Here is a 20,417-nt window from a genome sequence, read left to right as displayed (position 1 = left end):
CAGCCGTTCTACTAAATACAATGATGGAGTAAAGATGACTGACATTTCTTGCTGTATGACTGTTGCTTATAGCTGTGATTTTTTCCCTGCACTTAAAGATTCAACTGTGCATGCTGGGGTGGATATAGTGTCTATTAAAAGGAGTGTGACACTTTCAACTGACTTTAGGTTACTACCAGATAAACTAAAGGGTGTTAGGTTGACCTCACTTCCTACCACACTTCCACATCTGTTAGGAATTTTCTTTTAAGATCAGTTTTACAAAGTGCTTTGGCTGACTTGTTAAAATGTAGAAATATTTTTTTTCACATTGCTTTCTCTTGTATATGAGTAGTCCAAAATTAACCCTGTATCATTAATCACAAAATATTCTATTCAGTCACAGCTTGTTGTATGGCTTAGTAGGTGTTCTGTTTTGTCTTTTAAGAACAGAAGAAATTGTGGGAGTCCTTTTTTTTTCCCCATTGTGTACTTGAAAACCTGTTTTTTGACAGTTGTGTATTTATCTTTGACTTTTAAAACTTACCCTGCTATAGAATTTTAACAGTGCATTGTGCCTTTCAAATGGAAAGTCCGTGCAGATTGTCTTCAGTTTGAAAAGTATTTTATCACTCAGTTAAAGTTACTGCCTTGGGGTGCCATCTACCATTATTCCTCCAGCAGTCAAAGGGCAGGTCCTGGTTCCTGCAGCTGTGGTTATTTTGTGTCTCTTTCCACAGGTGGCGTGAGTTAGTTTGCCTTCTGTTAACAAGTTCCAAAGTGCAAAAATTAGAACAGTTTGGCTTACTGTTGTCAGATTGTATTTTAGAGATCACGTATTCCGAACATTACTTACACTAAATTCAAATCTGATGTACTCTTGCTTTTCAGATCTGGGAATGTTAAAGATGGTTCTTTGGTGGCCTGTGCATTTTCTCCTAATGGAAATTTCTTTGTCACTGGATCATCGTGTGGTGATTTAACCATTTGGGATGATAAAATGAGATGCCTGTATAACGAAAAAGCACATGATCTTGGTGTTACCTGCTGTGATATTTCTTCACAGCCAATTTCTGGTTAGTTACTTGACTCATCAGGGGAGGAACATGGAAAAAAAAGAGTTATTTCTCTCTGGTTCTTGTTTTCATCTTTTTGTCATCAGTGCTCAAGTACAAATTACATTGGGAAGAACTGATGTTTTAGAATATTTTGAATATTCTTAAGTAAAAGTTGCAGTCAAGTTGATAACAAGCAATGTACTTGGTAAACAAACAAGGTGATTAGCATGCTTATGATAGCTTTCAGTAGCTAATTATCCTGCCAGAGTTTTGGAAAATACTTAGACTTCACTTACAAACACTGCCCATCTCCCAGGTCTAACAAAGCTGTTAGAAGATGCAATGCTTGATTACCTTTCTCTTACTCTCACTTTACTCTTTCGTACTTTGGTTCTCCAAGGAGCAGGACTGGATTAAAGCAGAGAACTGTAAACCTAATACCAAGCTAAATGCTTGAGCTGTGGGATGTTAATAGGTAGACTGTTTTCCTGCACCTGGCTGTCTCAGTTGGAGGAATCTGGGGGAGCAGTGCACCCAGAATCTCATGTGTTAAGATGTGGTACTGTGCAAATGTCTTATAGTGGTTTTGGCTGACCTCGCTGTATAAGCTGCATTTCAATTTTGTCATTATGTGGTTCTTCACAGTTGTCGTGACATTAACTTAAGCTCTTTCTTTTGAAAATGAAATCTTATATTTCTGTATATGGTTAGGTATTAGAATAAAAAACATAAAGCATGCATAATGTAGGCCTTTCCCAGGGCTGCGTTGCATTTTATGTTCAGTTTTCATTCATTTCACATTGGTAAAGCTTTCTGTGGAACTAAAATAATTAGAACCTAAATTTCTGTATATGCAAAAACTGTATACTGAAAACTGCGTATTTAAACTTCCAGCTGTCTCAGGGAAAGCTTTGCACTTGTGTGTACAGGCTTTTATTGTTGAGGTTTAACCCCGATGGGCAGCTCAGCCCCGTGCAGCTGCTTGCTCAGTCCCCCAGCTTCCCCACGCCAGTGGGAGGGGGAGAGTGAAGGGCACAATTGCAAAAACTCATGGGTTGAGGTAAAGACAGTTGAATAGAGAAAGCAAAAGCTGTGTGTGCAAGCAAAGCAAAAGAAGGAATTAATTCACTGCGTCCCATCAGCAGGCAGGTTGCAGCCATTACCAAGAAAGCAGTTACAATGGCCTGGAAGGGCAAATGCCTTAACTCCAAATGTCTTCCTTTCTTCCCGCAGCTTTTATTGCTGAGCACCGTGACATATGGAATGGGATTTCCCTTGGGTCAGTTGGGGTCAGCTGTCGCAGCTCTGTGTCCCCCAACTCCTTGTGCCCCCCAGCCAGCTCGCTGGTGGGGAGGGGGGAGGGGCAGAAAAGCCCTTGAGGCTGCACAAGTACTACTTGGCGATAACTAAAACATCCCTGTGCTATCAACTCTGATTTGGTCACTAATGCAAAATACAGCACTGCAGGAGCTACTATCCCAGCCATAACCAGTACAGCTATGTTGCAGCACAGGTTTCCTATATAATTGTGTGGGAATACCGAAGAGTTGCATGTCTAAGCTTGCATAGCTTGTATAGTGGGATGAAACATTTGCACAACAAGAACCTCTATTTGAAATACCCTGGAAGAAATTAATTGCAGTACAGGAAAGTGTCATAGTTGAACAACATAAATATTTCAGAATTTGCAATATTTAAAGAGTCTGAAAAGCTGAAAGGTTAATTTGCATGAATTTTTGTCATATAAAAGTGTTAAGAAGAGTTGGAAAATCATGTAGTCATCTACTTTTGATGGAGGTTGGGAAACTGGGCAGAAGTCTCATTGTCAGATTTAGGAGGTAATACTCCAACTTGTCTTAACAACCTTGTAGGTTTGTGCTTTCCAGATCTACTATGGAGACAAAGCGGTCTCTGTAAAGGTATGAAGGCTTCTGTGTTCAGAGTACACGAGCTGCTTGTGCAAAGGTACCAAAATTATAACTGAGCAGCCACTTCCATCTTTCAGTGCTAAACATAGCGATAACCAGCCTTCCAGTGCCTAAAGGGAAGCTCAAGAGGGACATTTTACAAGGGCATGTCATGACAGGGCACGGGGGTGGCTTTGAGCGCAGAGAGGGCAGATGCAGGTCAGAGATCAGGAAGAACCTCTCCCCCGTGAGGGCGGCGAGGCGGTGGGCCAGGCTGCCCAGAGCAGCTGTGGGTGCCCCATCCCTGGCAGTGCTCCAGGCCAGGCTGGATGGGGCTGGGAGCAGCCTGGGCTGGGGGGGGTCCCTGCCCGGGGCAGGGGTGGGAACTGGGTGGGCTTTAAGGTCCCTTCTAGCCCAGACCATCCTGTGAGTCTGTGGAGTGCTGCTATCTGTGTACCACCTTGTTTAAAAAGGTGGTACAGAGCAGGAAGAAAGCAGGAGAAGTAGGGAAAAAAGCAGGACAGAAGCAGGGGAAGGCAGAGGAAGTAGGATGTGACCATGTACTTCAGCACAGAGAATTAGTGACTGACAATACCAAATCAAATGGGTGCCCACTGAAAGGTGTAGGGACAACACTGAATTAACCTGTCACCATGGAAAGGGCATTAATCTTTAAATAACACCTCTAGATCTTTTTTGGCGAAAGTACTACCCAAAAAACTCCATCGGGAACTAAGAATTGCTTCTGAGGGCAAAGGAACATGTTGAAGCTAAAACAGATCAGAGTGCAGTTTCCACCGCTCCATGTTCTGTGGGGATTATTCTCTTGGTTTAAAAAAGTATCTTACAAACCTTCAGCTTTCTGCCAAGATAGAGTGAAATAGGTAAGAAAGCAAGTATATCCTACACCATGGATTTTTTTAGCTGATTTGTGATCATTCTTAGTTTTATTTAAGCCATATGTTACTGAAAGTCAGCACTTTCCCTTTTTGTGTGTTGCTGTTTAATCACCAAGGATTGAAATTTACAGGATTATTGGCAGATTCAACATCCATACAGATAGTGCTTATCCAGTACAATTAAAGATTGGTTTAGATTTAGACTCTCTTTACCTGCTCAGTTTAGAGCAAAATTAGAACCAGAGTTTTGGTTCTTTGTTCTTTACAGCATTTGTAATAGATGATCCTCCTGCTTTTGAAGTATATTCAGTCACAGTTGCATTGTCAGATCTAGAGCAGTTACAACACTGTGCAGGCTTTCCCATCTGACTGCGAAGTTTCAGTGCTGCCTTGCTCCTAAGTAAACTTCAGTGAAATTACCTCGCGATACTCATTAAAAAATTGGCAGATCTTGTTAAAATTTTCCAGCAAACCTCAGTGGAAGACAGTGTGCTGTCCTTCTCCCAAGTTATCTCAAAGAGCTCTACATGTACGACACTGTAATACCCCATTAACAAGTTGGTAACTTGTAAAATATTGTTGAAGTCTGTGCATCATGACAGAATTCTTATCCAGACCAAGTTTCCAAGTTCTTAGTTATCAAGAAACATGTTTTTACAACATGATAGCTAATGTGTGCTACTCATCTCTGCAAGACGCTTGATTTTAACAGATTGGAGGTAGAGTCCTAAGATCTGCCACAGTCCCAGTAGTTCTGATAGACCTATTTGTTCACAGGAACAATGTATACTAGGATTTTATTGTTGTAACTGTTTGAAATTAAAATACACTTTATGTGGTGGAAAAATGGAGGTTAAAATCTCAGGTAATTTTGTAAGACACTCAACGTAAATATTTTGACATTTCTGTTAACCATAGAGCTGGAAAGATGAGCCCTTAAAAAGTCTTGAAAAGAAAAAAAAAATTTCTGATTTCCAGCCTTAATCCTGCTAGTTCTTGTAGGAATTCTAAGACTTGGTACCAGCAGAGGTAATGCCACTGAAGGATTGTTATGGTGGCTTGTGTCAGGCTGGCATCCAGCTCAGTGGAGTAGAAGAGCAGAAAAAATTTGGCACTGGACTTACAAATAAAAAAAATATTCTTGACAGTCTGAAATAACACATTTGGAATGGAACGTGATAATTCCAAAATGTTCATATTGGCTGAATAGAGAGCGGAAAGCTGTAGAAATATTACTGTTGTGTTTAATCTTTAATACAGTATTTCACTTGGTTTATAAAAGTGAAAAACTGAACATTTAAAATTATGAAAATAGCCTGTCAGATACACATGTACAAAATGTGAGAGTATGTGGTTAAGTTTGAGAACTACTGAACTGTATAAGAAATGGATACAACTGTAAAATTTATGTTGGAAGATTATATTGGTGCACTCAGTGGATAAAGAAATCAAATATTTACTATCAAGAAAACTTAAAATATAAGCCCAATTCTGGTTTTATGTACTTGTTCAGGAAACAGTGTAGCAGAGATAACTATTCCTTATTTCTAAATGGTCTTGGAACTTCTGCAATTATTTTTGTTAACACTTTTTAAAAGTAGTACTGAGATTAAGGAAATGTACTAAATTCTAGTGTAAGAATGCTGATGTAGTTTACTGGTATGCTGTTATTTTCAGTGCTTCTGATTGCCATTAATATATTTGAATTTTACCAGATGTTGAACATGAATTCACATATTTCCAGATGGCTTCTTGTGGTCAAGATTATCAGATCAAACTCTGGCTTATTTTGTTTGCAGATTTCATAGGTGTGTATGGAGATGCTTTTTTCATATTCCAATGTCTTAAGTCTTAGTGGCAATTTGCATCTAAGATCAAATTTATATTGTTGAAGTTGAAAGTTTTCTTTTAATTGTTTAGCAGAAGAGCAGCTAAGGTGTGCAACACTTTGTAACATTGGGCCCTGTAGATTTTATTCAGTAATCTATTTACCAATAATTGTAAAAGTAAATATATTTTTAAAAATTCCCCCAGTTCCTTCCAACTTAATGTTATCATAAATATTTGGTTTTAATTAGTATTTGTAACTTTGTGTAACCAGTATAATTTCTACTGTGCCTTTTGAGCAGGTTGATAGGTTGAAACCTCTTAATCTACCAAGCCAGGGAGAGGTTGCCTTTCATCTTTCAGTATGTCTTGGCCCTTGAGCAAGAGCTGGAGAAATTAAAACAGCGTTGGCTCCTGCTAAAACTGCAATGTAGATGTGTGACTGCTGTGTAGAGACTAGGCAGATGGCCAAAAACATCTTCAGTGGGTGTTGTTTTGTGATCTCTTTTATGTAGAAGTATATAAGGACGAATATTGTGTGTACAGAATATACACTTAATTATCTAAACCAGTTAGACATGCTAAGACTACAAAGTGAGGAAGTCAGAGATGTTAAGCTGTCTCTGGGATCTTTTATCCCCTTTTCTTGCAGACGGTATGTCACAGAGACTGATCTTTGGTGCAGCTTTACGCTTCTAAAAGTGGCTTGTCTTATACCTTGTCAGGTATGTCCATATGTAATAATTTACTTTTTCTGATTTTAGGTGTTGAATTAAAATACAAATGCACACTGAGTGGACATTCTGCCCCAGTTCTGGCTTGTGCATTTTCTTACGATGGGCAGATGTTAGCTTCAGGGTAAGCAGTATTTTACATGTTTAAATTTCATGCTCGTGGCTGTCCAGGTTAATGCTTCAGTACTGTAAATCAGAATGTTCAGAAGAGAAAGTTCAAATGTATTTCCAGTAATTAAGGAATAGTTCTGTGACCTCCAAAACTCCTGAAGTGTCTTTCCAATTGGTTTGTGTCTTGTGGGTGATTGATATATAAGGGTGTTGCAAGCTTTGTTCTCATGTAATGAGATTCATGATTTCCTGGTTTTGGGGCATTTATGTGGCCTTCTATGTGGATCTATTAAAAATACAAGTCTACATTACAGTCTTACCATCTCTTTGGGACACCATTTAGGATTTCTTTTGTACTCAGGCACTTTCAGGAACTTTTTAGAAAGTGAAATATCTTGAGATTTTTGTCTCTGATAGATTTGGTTGAAATAAAAAAAATTCTTCACTGATCCACACCCAGCGTACTGCAACATAAGCCTTTTTTCCATAAAAAGTGCATGACTGTAGACGTGGTTTTGATGTCAGCCCTGTAACAGAATAATGATTAAGGCCCAACTTAGTCATGAACCATCAGTTAGAGACTTGTATTATTATTAGTCTCTGTTAGAGACTGATAAGGGAGTTGCCAGTGTCATTGCTAGGTCACTCTGTTATGTTTGAAAGACCCAGGAGGGTGGAGGTGATAGAAAGATTCCTGATGACTGAAAAGATGTAAATGTCACACTTACCTCCAAGAAAGGCAAGATGGAGGCTCCAGGGAACTTCAGGCCAGTCAGCCTGACTCCAGTCTCTGGGAAGGTTGTGGATCAGATCCTTCCAGTGGGTTTGGAAGCTGCTTCCAAGGACAACGTGTTTGGGGAAAGCAGCAGGAATTGAACAAGGGCAAACTGAGCCTCACCAACCTGCCTGCCTTCTGCGATGAGAAGGCTGGCTGTGTGGACAAGGGGAGAGTGGTGTGGCTGCACACGTCAGCACCTTTTTGTTCACCTTTAGCAAGGTGTTTGATGCAGACTCCCAGTGTAATCTTACAGTGAAACTGGGGAGATGCAGGTCAGAAAAGTGGACAGTAAGCTGTGCAGAAAAATGATGGGAGTGTCAGGTTCAAATGGTTGTTGATCAGCAACACAAAGATAAACTGGCAGCTGGTTACTGGTGACTTTCCTCAGGGATCAAGCTATTGAAAGAGATTATAAATAAAGTATATAGTATTTTAGGTTTGTATGAATATTAATGACTGTATGCTTTTATTTTGCACTTCTCATGAAAAGTGCTTAATCACTTCTAAACTCTCTAAGGGTGACTTGAAATAACAAATAAAATGGTGCAACTCTGAATTTTGTCTTTTTTGCAAAGACTTTCTAAATGGAGAAAATGACGTCTTCCAAGGGAAAAAGAAAAGACTACAATACCCCGCAAATAAACTTAAAACTATACAAACCTCAGGAGACAGTAGCTTGCTTTATGTTAAAAAAATGGCATAATGACAAAATGTCACTATGTCAAAAAATGTCAAATTTATGATGTTTTGCTTTATATTCTTTTTGAGAGTCTTTTTTCAGTATTTGAAGATTATTATGAATGTTTGTGTTCTAGAGTTATTTTATTTTCCATTAGATATATGGCTTATTTTTTTTGTTTCCATTGTCATAGTGAAATGTCTATCCCATAAAGTCTTTCAGGAAACACTGCTGTCGTGGTAAATAACTATGCAATTTGTATTTCATGAAGTATTTTATCTATCAGTTGCATTTCAATGCTACATTTTATGCATTTCATTACACTACTTCCTCTAGCTTGCTTTGCAAATGAAAAGATTTCAAAAACAAAGTGCTGAGATTAGATCAGGGAGAGTCAGATTCTGTGGATCTGCTTTACAAATACTGATTACAAAGACATAGAGTAGGTACGGTACAGACAGTGGGGAGCAGTGGGAGTGGGGGCCAGTTTTTTCATAAGCACTGTGCAAATACTCTATGTCAAATTCTTGTGAAAGTGCAGAGTTTTCATATTTAACCACTGTATTTAATACCATGCTGAAGGTACAGCTAATCAGTAGTGTTGTTTTAAGGTGGGCATGGGTGGAGGGGATTTAGATATTTAAGCTTTTCATAAAGTAGTGTTCAGAAATCTGTTTGCTCATTTTCTTTGTGGAAAAGGTTGTTTTCTTCCTCTTCTTAATTAAAAATAGTTTGCTTTTTCCTGTCTGCATCATTTTAATGTCAGTGTGTTTGTTTTGAAAGGTCTGTGGACAAGTGTGTCATAATATATGAAACTGTAAGTATAACATTGTACTTCATTGGATTGTTGTCTTTCAGTATCAGCACTGCTTCCGTGTCTTATCAATGTAAAGGAATACGAAAGAATAGAAACTAAATAAACCTAAAATATTTACTGTGCATTGCGGGAGGGGGCGGAGTTCAAGGAGAAATGTCTCTTGACAATTGATCAGCCTTTTTCACTTTTTATTTAGATTTCTTTGAGGGGGTTGTTATTTGATTTCTTTACAATAGAGTATTATTCAATGAATTCCATACTTACATGTTATCTTCATCTTCATACCGAAATAGAAAGATATTTGTTACTTAACTTTATCTTAGCTTCCAAAGCAGAAGGAACTGTAGCTTTTGACATAAAACTGGGAATGGTGATCATAGACATTCTTTAGTTCATATATATATATATATATAATATATATATAAAGTGCTGCACATGAAATAGAAGCATAATAAAGAATTCAAGAATTTTTTTATGTTAAGGACAATGTCTTTAAAACATAGTAATTAGGCATTTTCTGAGATACTGTTATTACATCTTTCATGGTTTACCTGTTAAGTGGCATTTGGCTTTAGTACTTTACAGTATTAAAAATAATAATAATTTTGCTGAAAATGAAAGATGAACAGATTTTAACTTTCTCCAGCTCCAGCTTGTTCTGCACATACTGTTGCACTAATACGGTTCCTCAGTTAGGGTTGGTTTGTCACCAGGATCACTAATTTATACCTTCTGAATTTTTGGCCCAATTATTTTAGTACTTTCAAGCTTAGACAGGTATGTAAGAAGTCCCTCAGATTTTGGAACCTCAGAAAATTGAAAGATGCAGACAACCACAGCATAAATATTTTTTTAATGCTATTTGTCAGCTTTTGTGGCCTTAGGTATTTACCAGGTGGGACAATAACTTCTATAGCTGTTCATAAGTGGGGGCAATAAGCTTTCATGGGAGGGAGAGAGATTTCACCCTAAAATAGGGCACATTTCTCACATTGGACAGCTCAGAAAACTGGAGTGCTGACTGATCAATTAGTGATTCAGAGTAACTTTGCTTTTTGTCTTTCCAGCCTGTTGGTACCCCTCAGAGAAACAGTATCTTTCCTAAGAGGGAAAATCTTTCAAATTTTAAGTTAAAACCTTATGGAAATTAAGGAATCTAGTGGCCAAATAGGAGAACCACAGATGTGATTAATTATTGGCCCAGTTGAAGGATTGTAGCATGAAGTCTGTTTGAATTTTACCTCTTCACTTTTGGTCATTTTTAATCTTAGATTTGTAGAAGAAAAGTTTTTATCCTCATGAGCAGCCAGTCAAATGGATGTAATTAATTCAGTTGGTATTTCTGGCATTGTTGTGTCAGAAGTTCTGTGTTGGCTGGTGTTGAAGGATAGGAGTGTTCCAGTGAATTGAACAGGGGGCTTCAAGCTGGAAATTCAAGATGCATTTCTGACTCTACTGCTGATCAGCTTTGGCAAGGTTGTATAACTTCTCCGAAGGAAACTGTCATCTTGCAAGAAGCAACATTATTCCTTAATTTGAAAGAAAGTATACAAATGAATGAACTTTCTTTTTATTCTTTAAGATTTAAATCACATATTCTTTTACAGAGTACTGGCAATATCCTTCATACTTTGTCTCAGCATACCAGGTAAGAACCCAGTATGATTATTCTCTTTTACTGTTAATATATAAAAGAAATTAAATCCTTTTCTTGTGAATTTTCACACTTTTATTTGTAGATACGTTACAACTTGTGGTTTTGCACCACATAGTCCGTTACTTGCCACAGGTTCAATGGATAAAACTGTGAACATATGGCAGTTGGACCTTAAGCAACCCTGTGCAGGTTGGTGTGGGAAGTATTTGTGATCTGTTAAAGCACAATATTGTTGAATATGTTCTGTAGATGCAGAAACCCCGCTTTTTCTTACATGCAGTTAGTTTGTAACCTCAGGACTATGTGCACATTATTTATCTTTTCTCTGAATTGATTTTATTAACATCCTACAGAGGTATTCTTGTTTTTTAAATGAAAGATGTACTAGAAGTATTTTGATTTTATTAGTCTGCTATATCTTCTTTTCTGACATTTGCCATTTCTTACTCTCTGGACAGCATTTAAGGGGTGAATATTATTCCCAGAGTGCTGAAGGATTTTTTGGACAAGTATCATTAGTGATGAGTTAAACAGAAAATACATTAATTGCAAGCATAATTATCAACAAGAAATACAGCTTACCAGTTGTTATAGGTGAAAAAAACAGGCTAACTAATGTTATAAGATATATCAGCACCTAAAGTATGTGGAACGAAGGTACATAGATCTTTGTTCAAAGCACAACAGTTAAGTCTAGACTTCAGTCTGTTTTTCTCAGGAGGTGTGAGACTTGGTTTCAGTGTCTGGTGATGTTTTTCTGTCTTTGAGTTCACTTCAGATTTGACAGAAAGGTAGGCGTCTGAGAGGTTAAATTCCTCTAAACTTTGAAAATTGATATGTAAAAGACAAACCCAAATAATTGTCCCCCAGTGAAATAATGTCTAATAAGCATTTCTTTTATTAGATACTGGGGAATCTGTAGTACTGAGAAGACTTGAAAAACAGCATTCATTGCTGGCCATCATTCTTAGAACAGGGTTATTTTTAATTGAGTTTTTTTGGGGGGTGGGGTGTTGGGGGGTGTTGGGTTTGTTTTTTAACTGTCTTTTATCTTTCCAAAGGAAATATGGTAGAAAATGAATCTAAGCTGGCTGTTAAGGACTGGTCAGAGGATGATGTTTCAGCCTGGCTTTGTGCACAAGACTTAGCAGACTTTGTTGAGCTTTTCAAAATGAATAACATTGATGGCAAGGAACTACTGAATCTTACTAAAGAAGGTCTGACTAATGAATTAAAAATTGGTAAGATTACAGAAATCCAAATAGTTTCTAGAGTATGTGTGAAATGTTGGAATGAAAGTGAGTGAGGGGTTCCATACATGGTTTGTTTTCCCCTGAAATGCATTTTTATTTCATTACCAGGGCTGATAAAAAATCCCTAATGTCACATTATTCGCAGTACTCTTTTTTTTTTTTTTTTTTTTTTTGTTTATTTGTGTGTGTGTGTGTTGCTTATACCTAAAGACATAAAATGCACTTCCCCCAACAGTGCCATGTTATATTATATAATTATATGTATGTAATAGGTAGTATATATAAAAGCAGGTCTTACCTGCTTTTGTTTCTGGTTTCATTTTCAGATCTTGTATCATTAAGCTGTATACAATTAATGATTCTGACTTTGGTAAATAAGGCACACTATAGTTTTTCCTGTCAGTCTGCAGAAGTGCCATGTTTATAATGCTATATTGTCAACAACCTTGAATTTAGCAGTGAAATTCTTATAGCGTACTGTTATCATAATAGAAAAACATAAGGTATGTTTTAGTTTTTACTTACTTTGGCGATGAAGTGTTTGAGGTTGACATTTAGTAAGGATCAAGCAAAGTTTGCCTGGCTCAGACACTTTATAATTCATTAGGTGTCCTCGTTAGTACATTGTCCTGTCACTTTATTGGAAAACTGTGATTACATTTTAGAAGGAATCACAAGGAAGTGCCATATTAGTAATGATTCCACAGTGGTTATGCTGAAATAAGAAATTTAAGGATGGTGAACTACACGGGAACTTTCTGAATATAAATTCTCTGTTCGTTTTGATGGCTAGATTTAGGTGTAAATTAGGTGCTGGTACATCTGCCAAAATGAGATCAAGTATAGCAAAAGGCTGAACGAGTTAAGAAACCTTTCAAAAAGTATTTTTTATTTTATTTTTAGAAGTTAGTATTCTTGATTGTGGGAAACTTCTGCCCTTTTTTTATGTGTGCATGAGTGTGTGCTGTTGGTCTGTATAAGCTCGTAGTATCTCTGTGTATCAACTGGCTTTGTTGAATTCTAGAAGTCAACAGAGATGCTGGGAATCTGTCAGGAATTGTCATCCACAAAAGATACTTAGCTTCATCAGTTTCTGCACACATTTGGAGTAGCTTAATGTTGCAGCAACCTCTGTCTGAGGCTAATTAAATAATGCTGACTAGAAAGTTACGTGAGAGCTGAAGGCAGTGTTGACCAATGCTGAGAACTGACCTGTTGTCTGGGGGGAAAAAAAAACCAACAAAAGCATGTGTTGCCTGATAGATTTGTAATGATGCTATCAAAAACAATTTCAAAGACAAATAAGGAAATAAAATCTGAATTGTAAGAGCCCATTGTAAGGTTATAAGACGCAAAGGATAGATGTGGCTTTAGACAGAGCACATGTAGAATACAGGCTATTTATGGGAAACTGTTACTTTCTGGCTCTTTCATTTGCCGTAAAAGGATGCAGTGAGGATTGATTGTACATATGAGCTAAAGTAGCTTCCATATGTTCTTTCTCATTATCAGGTAAAATGCTCATTGCTCAGTCTCTGTTCTCAATACTTGGGTCTTTTGCCATGTTTTTTCTTCAGCAGGTACTTTAATACGCATCATAAGATTATAAGATAAGGAATCAGATTTTCACAGGTATCAGGCAGCTATAAGATATTTTTAAAAAAGCTCTAACTGAAATAATTTATCGCCTTAATACACATAAGCTACTCCACAAATATGAACCAGCACATACACAATGTGAAGCAATGAGTTACACTTCAATGGTTATATAAAAGACATTTATAAAACAAAATAATGAAATATACTACTCAAAGTCTCCAAATAAAATCATTCAGATCAATCAGTTCTGAAGTGGTAAATGTTGTGTTTCTGCTTCTGCATGTCATTCTGCAAGTATAATTGGCACAGACTAGAAATTACAGCCTCATATGTTTGACAAGGATTGTTTTCTACCTGGCACGGGCTCAAGCATTTACAAAATAGGAAAATACTATCTGCCTAAAACTTAAAGAGTTTTCGGTGTTACTAAAATTCCAGTTTAACTAAGTTTTAAGAGTCTATAAAAAGACATGAATGAGCACACTTTCTCTCCTTGATAACCTGTTCTCTTTGCACTAGAAATGCGGCATTTACTGGTTCCTTAATTTCCTGCCAAAGAACTCTTGAGGTTTTTTACAGTCTTTGCAAAGGGAGGTTTTTTAGACCCTTTTGCTTGATGGTTGATGGGACAGAAGCTTTTTCTTCTATCATTTTTTATTAGCTGCTTATTTCTTGTCCTTCTTAGTCTTTGCTTTAGCTCTGGTTTGCATTTTAAAAACAGTGTATCCTCACTTGGAAGGCATTTTATCTAAGAGAAAGTGATTAGCGAGTGGTTCACATAACATTTCATTAGCTTCTTTGATTGTTTTTGACAGCTTTTTGAAAGAATGCTTCATTACCATGCAATGGAACTAGTCTCTTTCCAACCTAATTGTCATAAATAACACTGTATTAAACTCTGTAAGATGTTGAGCAAAAGTGAAGTGACCATTATATATGTTCTGGCTGAAAAGCTTGTGTACATTCAGCAAAGTTTGGGATTTCTCGTTCTTAACAGACACAATGGCACATTCATTGCAATTCTGTGATGCAGTTGAGTCAGAAAAAAAAAGAATACGCATCCTCTTCCAATTCAGAATAGAAGGTGAGGGCACATTGTTCTATGCCTTCCTAATGTTTTTCTTATCAAGCTAATTGAATGTGCTAATGTAAGGTGAATCTTGACTCCTGTTTGTTTGCAGAGGGTGGGCAGGAGGCGAGACTAGCTCTGAAAACGACACCTTCAGTTTAGAGGTTAGTGCCATCGAAAGTGTTTTGTGCTGTACTACCACAAATTGTAAAGAAGTTGGAAGTATTCCAGATACTTTCCCTTCTTCTGCAGCACATTGAGAAGGCTTTTCATGTGACTCTGTCCTGATTTAGGTTTGGTATGTAAAGAGAACAGATTATCTTAAAGACAGTTCAACCCTTTCCTTACTGCAGGGTGTCCTTAGAACGTGAAACAGGGATAATAAGCACAAACTGAATTTTGAAGTCCCTGATCAGGCTGTTTGTCGTCTTTTCCATAAGCAATATACTTCAAAGATGTGGGGGTTTTTGTCTTCCTTTTTTGTTTTTAAGGTTTCATTCTAAGTACATACAAAAAGTACAAGCAAGTTCTTTCCTGTTTCACATCTTTATCAAGAAACTCTGAGCATTAGAATGCGCTCGGAAGCAACATTGTGGAGCAGAATTTGAATCAATCGTGACTATTTACGCTGAAGTAGGAGTAAACTTTGGGAGAATTGCTCAGTACAGATATAACAGCAAATGGCAAGTGCTTTGCCTATATCAACAAAATCTTATTTTAAGTGTTCTTTTATGACTGGTTTTCAAAAAATGATCTATCACAGATAATTCTTTAATCCCTGATGAGATTTAATCAGGAGGTAGTTAATTGAGGTGTAGACTGGATGCAATAATCTTTAATCTGGATGAGGTGAATTTAGGGGAAATTGCCCATGTGATAAAGGTTGTAGAAGATGCCCTCAAAATCCAGTTGTAACTACAGAATTATTTGGTTTCTTCTTTACGTTTCTTTCTGTCGGATATATTCTTAATTTTTCTTGATCTTACAAACTGATCTTACAGATTTTTACAAAATTGGCCGTGCAAACTGTTCCTAAGAATCAGCATGAACTTTTATTGTATTTCAGTACTGTATTTCAGTTCTGAGGTTGTCTTTATCTTTACATATGTTGTTACATAATCCTTATTAAGGAAATGTAGGTTAATCTTTTATGACTGATTTTCATCCCTTTGCACACATCGTTTGAGGCAGCTGGTTAACTGTACAGCGAAGCTGGAAGCACTGGTGTGTTGGGGCTGGTCTGCTTGGCAGTCTGCAGGTGGGGTGGGGCAGTCGGTTGGAAGACTGCTGGGTCAGCTTTTTATTTTAGTATTGAGGATAGAGAATTAACCAGAGTAGGAACTAGTATACACCACTGCTAGATGGGAAGAAAAAAAATGTGACACAGGTTTTTTGACATAAAAGCGTTTTTAAAAAGATGAATGTTTTGTGCTGCTGCAAGATGAAGGTTACTGATATCCAGGATGCATTTTCAATCGTGACAAGTTAAAATTGTATTGTGACCATTTATAGAACTATAAAATTACTTTTCTCATTATCAGATTTCTTTTCTCCTCTTCTCACACTTAAGTTGGAAAGAATGGCAGCTGTCTCAGGCACAGGTTTCTCTCTTTTTTCAGATTCACAGCTGTTGTATAGTCTCAGTAAAAGGGTAATAGTAAGTACTCAAATAGGTTTTAGGATACTTTCATGGGGGGGTTATGTGTTAATCATGTGTTAATATATTAATAATGTGTTATAGTATTTGTGATGCTATACATGAACATGAAAAAGTTTATACGGCAACATGTGCGCTGTGGAGAGAAGAGCTTGCAAGACTCGCAAATATCAGATCAGAGTATTCTTTCTTTAAAAAAACTCAACAAACAAAACTAATGCAGTTTTCATAGACTCGGACAAAATATCAACACTTAGGCTCCACAGGTCTTTTTTTATGCAAAAGAGATTGGTTATATTTGATTGAACCAAAATGAATGGATTCACTCTTTACTAAAACCAAAGATGGTTAATGCTCACAATAACAGGCCCCTCTTTCCCTAGTCATTCCCACCATTGGATTTTAATTTTTTTTCAGGGGATTTTGTTTTGTGCCAAGAACCAGCTCACCTTCACTTGCAATAGTACATTACTATATATGATTTGAGAACATTTGTGATAATATATTTGTGCACCATCAAGTTTAAAAATACCAACTGTCAGCACTAAGTGTATGTTAGACTGGAGCTGTATGTCAGTATAAAAGGCAATGATGACTATGCTACTGGGCATTTTCATCATGTTTTTTGAAAAAAATTCTTCTGAAATGTCATTTTCCCCTGCCCCAACATATAAGATGATGTTCAGCTTTAGTCAGAAGTTGCATGCATTTTTTCCTCTTGTATACAGCTATTCTGCTGGTCCGCCCCCGAATCAAAATATTCATTATTTTTATTTACATGGACTGAGTGCGTTGTGCTTTCACTGCTTTCTGCTTCGGCTGTCTTGCTTGATAGTGAAACTATAAATGTAAGTAATTCAATACAGCACTTTAAATAGCATAATTGAAGCACTGATGTCTTAGGCTGCTTTGCAGGTAGTCATGCCACTAGGTAGTTCATTTTGTTTCTTGTGAATGAGAAGTATAAATGGATTCTGCACAGTGTGTGGGAATGAATATAACTTGTGTGTCCCCACCTTCGGTGGATGGAAGCAAGCATTAAACTGGATTGTGAACAATGTTTTTGGCAGAGGTATTCATAAAACACATCTCACAAACTATAGTCAAACTTGATGAGAATTTATAAAAGACTTAGGTTCCTATACATTAATCTCAATATAATTTGTAAGTGTACCATGAATCCAAATTTGTTAGCAATATTTGTGCTATGTTGTAATACCTAATTCTGTGCCAGACATTTTAAAAAAATACAGTGAGGTGGGTAATCCATCGAGATAGTCTTACTAGATAGTTGCTTTCTAGAGTGGATAGAAGAGAACTGAATGAACATCTTCTGCAATCAGTTTAGTGGTAGCGGTGCTGCCACCGTGGTGAGATACAGTGGGAACATCATCTCCACAGTAATAAAGGAGCTCTGTTTCTGAAACCTTGAACGAAAGGTGGAGGTCTGTGTGTATCACAAGGGCTTCAGAATGTCTTACCCAGGTTTTTCAGGGTTTATCATAATCTTGCCAAGGAGATTGTCCACAGTGAGGTTACTATTTAAGAAAGGACAGTTGGGAGTAAAATAAATTATACAGTTTTATTGGTCTTGGGTGAAGCAGAGTGCACCTCATTGTAAATGCTACGCATGTGTCTGCGGAGAGGAATGCCAGTGAACAATGTAACTGTAAAAATAAGTGATTTCCATTTTGATACAGGTTCCTTACAGAAGCATCGCCTGAGTATTGAGGTGTTGCAAGTCTAAGACCCTATTGTTCATGAGACAGGAGCATATAACAATGAAGTGTAATTTGCAGGCCCAGTGTACAAACACACCTTATTGTTGTTGATGCATTGTTTGAAGACTGCAAAGTTACTGTTGATGGGTTTTCACTTTATTGTCTTGAGCGCTTCTGGACTGAACAGGCTGAAATAAAACAAGGAAGCATGGCATAGCCATAGCTGTGTTTGTAGTTTTATTTTTAGATTAGGAGGATGTTACTCTTTTAAAAAACACAAGTTAGGCATTCTTCAGTCTTCCCTTTGTAAGCTATAAGACAGCAATACTTTTGGAAGCCACAGGACAGCAATACTATATGACAGGTGTAGGGTGTTGTAATAAAGAGATGTCAATGACCTTGTGTGACAAAAGCTAATGTGAAGGTTAAGGGAAATAAAATTAATTATACTTTTACAGGAATGGTATATCCTTATATTTAGCATGACTGGAAGGACAAAGCAGTCAGTCCCTGTAATGTTAGTGGTACTGAGGTTTTTTACTCTGTAATTACTTTTTTTAATCCCTGCAAACAGATAGTCACTGCATGAATTGTGTGTTTTGTAACACATCAGGCATTTAGAGAAATTACTGTATTGGTGGCTTGAAATTAGTTCTTTACAGTGTGCCACCTCCTTTTATTTTGCATCTTGCTATTTTGTGGCTTGTATTACTTAAAACAATGTTTATATCAATTTATATGTTTTAAGCTTTCAAAGTTATGTCAGTATTTTAAAAGCGCTTTTCTAAGATTAATATTAAAAAGCCATTCTAAGATTTGTTGATGAGCTTTTTCAGGGTTCCTCTGGCAGGGTAACATTTTTATCTTTTCTAATTTTTTTAATCTGGCATAGTTGGAAGCTGAACAGTCATCCTGGCATGGTAATGTGGGAGAAAGACACAGCTAACGGGTGAATGGGTGTGATACTTACTGTGGCAGAAGTTAGCTTCCTCAGGAGATTGTCAGATGATCTGGGGGAAAAAAGGGGAAGGTAATTTTGCACACATGCTATCATAGAACCATAGAATCATAGGCTGGTTTAGGTTGGAAGGGGCCTTAAAGACCATCTCATTCCCCCCTGCAGCCCAGGATGCTCCCAGCCCCATCCAGCCTGGCCTTGAGCACTGCCGGGGATGGGGCACCCACAGCTGCTCTGGGCAAACCCGTCATAGTAAAAAGTTCTTCCCCATGTCCAATTGAAACTTAACTTCTTCCCGTTTATATCCACTGCCCCTTGCCCTGTCACTGCAGGCCCCGGTAAAAGGTTTCTCCATCTTTCTTATGATCCTCCTTTATAAGTAGAAAGGCCCCGGTCAGGTCTCCCCCACAGCCTTCTCCTCCCCAGGCTGAACAAGCCCAGCTCTCTCAGCCTGTCTCTACAGCAGAGGGGCTCCAGCCTTCTGAGCGTCTCCATGGCCTCCTCTGGACCCGCTCCGACAGGTCCGTGTCTTCCTTGTACCGGGGACCCCAGAGCTGGATGTAGGGCTCCGGGGGAGCTGAGCAGAGGGGCAGAATCTCCTCCCTCAACCTGCTGGCCCTGATGCAGCAGCACCTGAAAAGAAAAAATTATTTTGATGCAGCCCAGAATATGGCTGCATTTCTGGGGTGCAGGCACATGCTGCTGGCTCATAGCTACTTTTTCATCTACTCAGTATTCCCGTGTCCTCCTTTGCAGGGCTGATCTTACTTAGTCCATTCGTTCCCCATTCTGTACTGGTACTGGGGATTGCCCTGACCCAGGTGCAGGGCCTTGCACATGTTCTTTTTGAACTTCACGAGCTGGTCCACTTCTCAAGCCTGTCAAGGTCCCTCTGGATGGCATCCCTTCCCTTGAACAAGTCAACTGCAGTACTCAGCTTGGTGTCATCTGCAGACTTGCTGAGGGTATACTCAATGCCACTGCCTGTGTCACTGATGGAGATACTAAATAGTATTGGTTGAAGTACACACCGTTGAGGGGCACCACTCATTACTGGTTTCCATTTGGACATTGAGCCATTGACTGCAACTCTTTGGACAAGGCCAGCCAGCCAACTCCTTATCCTTCTAACAGTCCACCCATCAAAACCATCTCTAATTCAGAGACAAGGATTTTGTGTGGTACTTTGTTAAAGGCCTTGCAGAAGTCCAGGTAGATGACATCAGTAGTTCTCCCCTTATCCACCAGCACAGTCGTAGAAGGCCTCCAGATTAGTCAGGCATGATTTGCCCTTTGTGAATCCATCTTGGCAGTCTCTGATCACCTCCCTGTTACCCATATGCCTTGACATAGCTTACATAAGTATCTGTTCCATGTTCTTACCAGTCACAGAGGTGAGGCCAACCGGTCGATAGTTCCCAGGGTCCTCCTTTTTACCATTTTGAAAAACGGGTCAATCAAACTGTAACTAATGAACGGAACCCATGTAACTGGCATGTGGTTTAATTCTTGGTGCTGCCTGCTTCCATTTTGTAAAGTGGCACTCCTTGTTACCGCTTACAGTGAAGGTGAATGTATATGTTAATGATGGCCTGAATTCAAGGAGTAGGAATGTGGTTCTGGATCTCCAGTAACAGAGTCACAAGACCTGACAAAGCCTGGATGCAAAGTCTCAGAACCTCTGTGTGAGTGTAATTGTATGTGTGTTGTGCAG

At 38.1% G+C, this 20,417-nt stretch overlaps 1 protein-coding gene across 10 annotated transcripts in view; it reads left to right on the top strand.

The window, feature by feature from the left end:
- WDSUB1 (WD repeat, sterile alpha motif and U-box domain containing 1) overlaps positions 1 to 20,417 on the top strand; it is a 32,067-nt gene that overhangs the window by 6,769 nt on the left and 4,881 nt on the right. For 7 of the 10 annotated variants that reach the window (XR_001226710.3, XM_055812878.1, XM_027785229.2 and 4 more), the window contains 7 exons: positions 871 to 1,055; positions 5,559 to 5,651; positions 6,435 to 6,528; positions 8,756 to 8,789; positions 10,397 to 10,437; positions 10,529 to 10,635; positions 11,508 to 11,687. Coding sequence is in view for 8 of the 10 variants with exons in the window: in XM_055812878.1 (XP_055668853.1) it covers positions 871 to 1,055; positions 5,559 to 5,651; positions 6,435 to 6,528; positions 8,756 to 8,789; positions 10,397 to 10,437; positions 10,529 to 10,635; positions 11,508 to 11,687 (734 nt within the window). In the remaining 2 variants the exon portion in view is untranslated. Of the gene's footprint in view, positions 1 to 870; positions 1,056 to 5,558; positions 5,652 to 6,434; positions 6,529 to 8,755; positions 8,790 to 10,396; positions 10,438 to 10,528; positions 10,636 to 11,507; positions 11,688 to 14,479; positions 18,695 to 20,417 lie in introns of all 10 variants that reach the window. The other 3 variants (XR_008748540.1, XM_027785227.2, XM_027785231.2) reach the window with 3 other exon arrangements.

The sequence above is a fragment of the Falco peregrinus genome, chromosome 8, assembly GCF_023634155.1.
Source record: "Falco peregrinus isolate bFalPer1 chromosome 8, bFalPer1.pri, whole genome shotgun sequence".
Lineage (NCBI taxonomy): Eukaryota > Metazoa > Chordata > Aves > Falconiformes > Falconidae > Falco > Falco peregrinus.
This window is presented reverse-complemented; position numbering and strand designations above follow the sequence as displayed.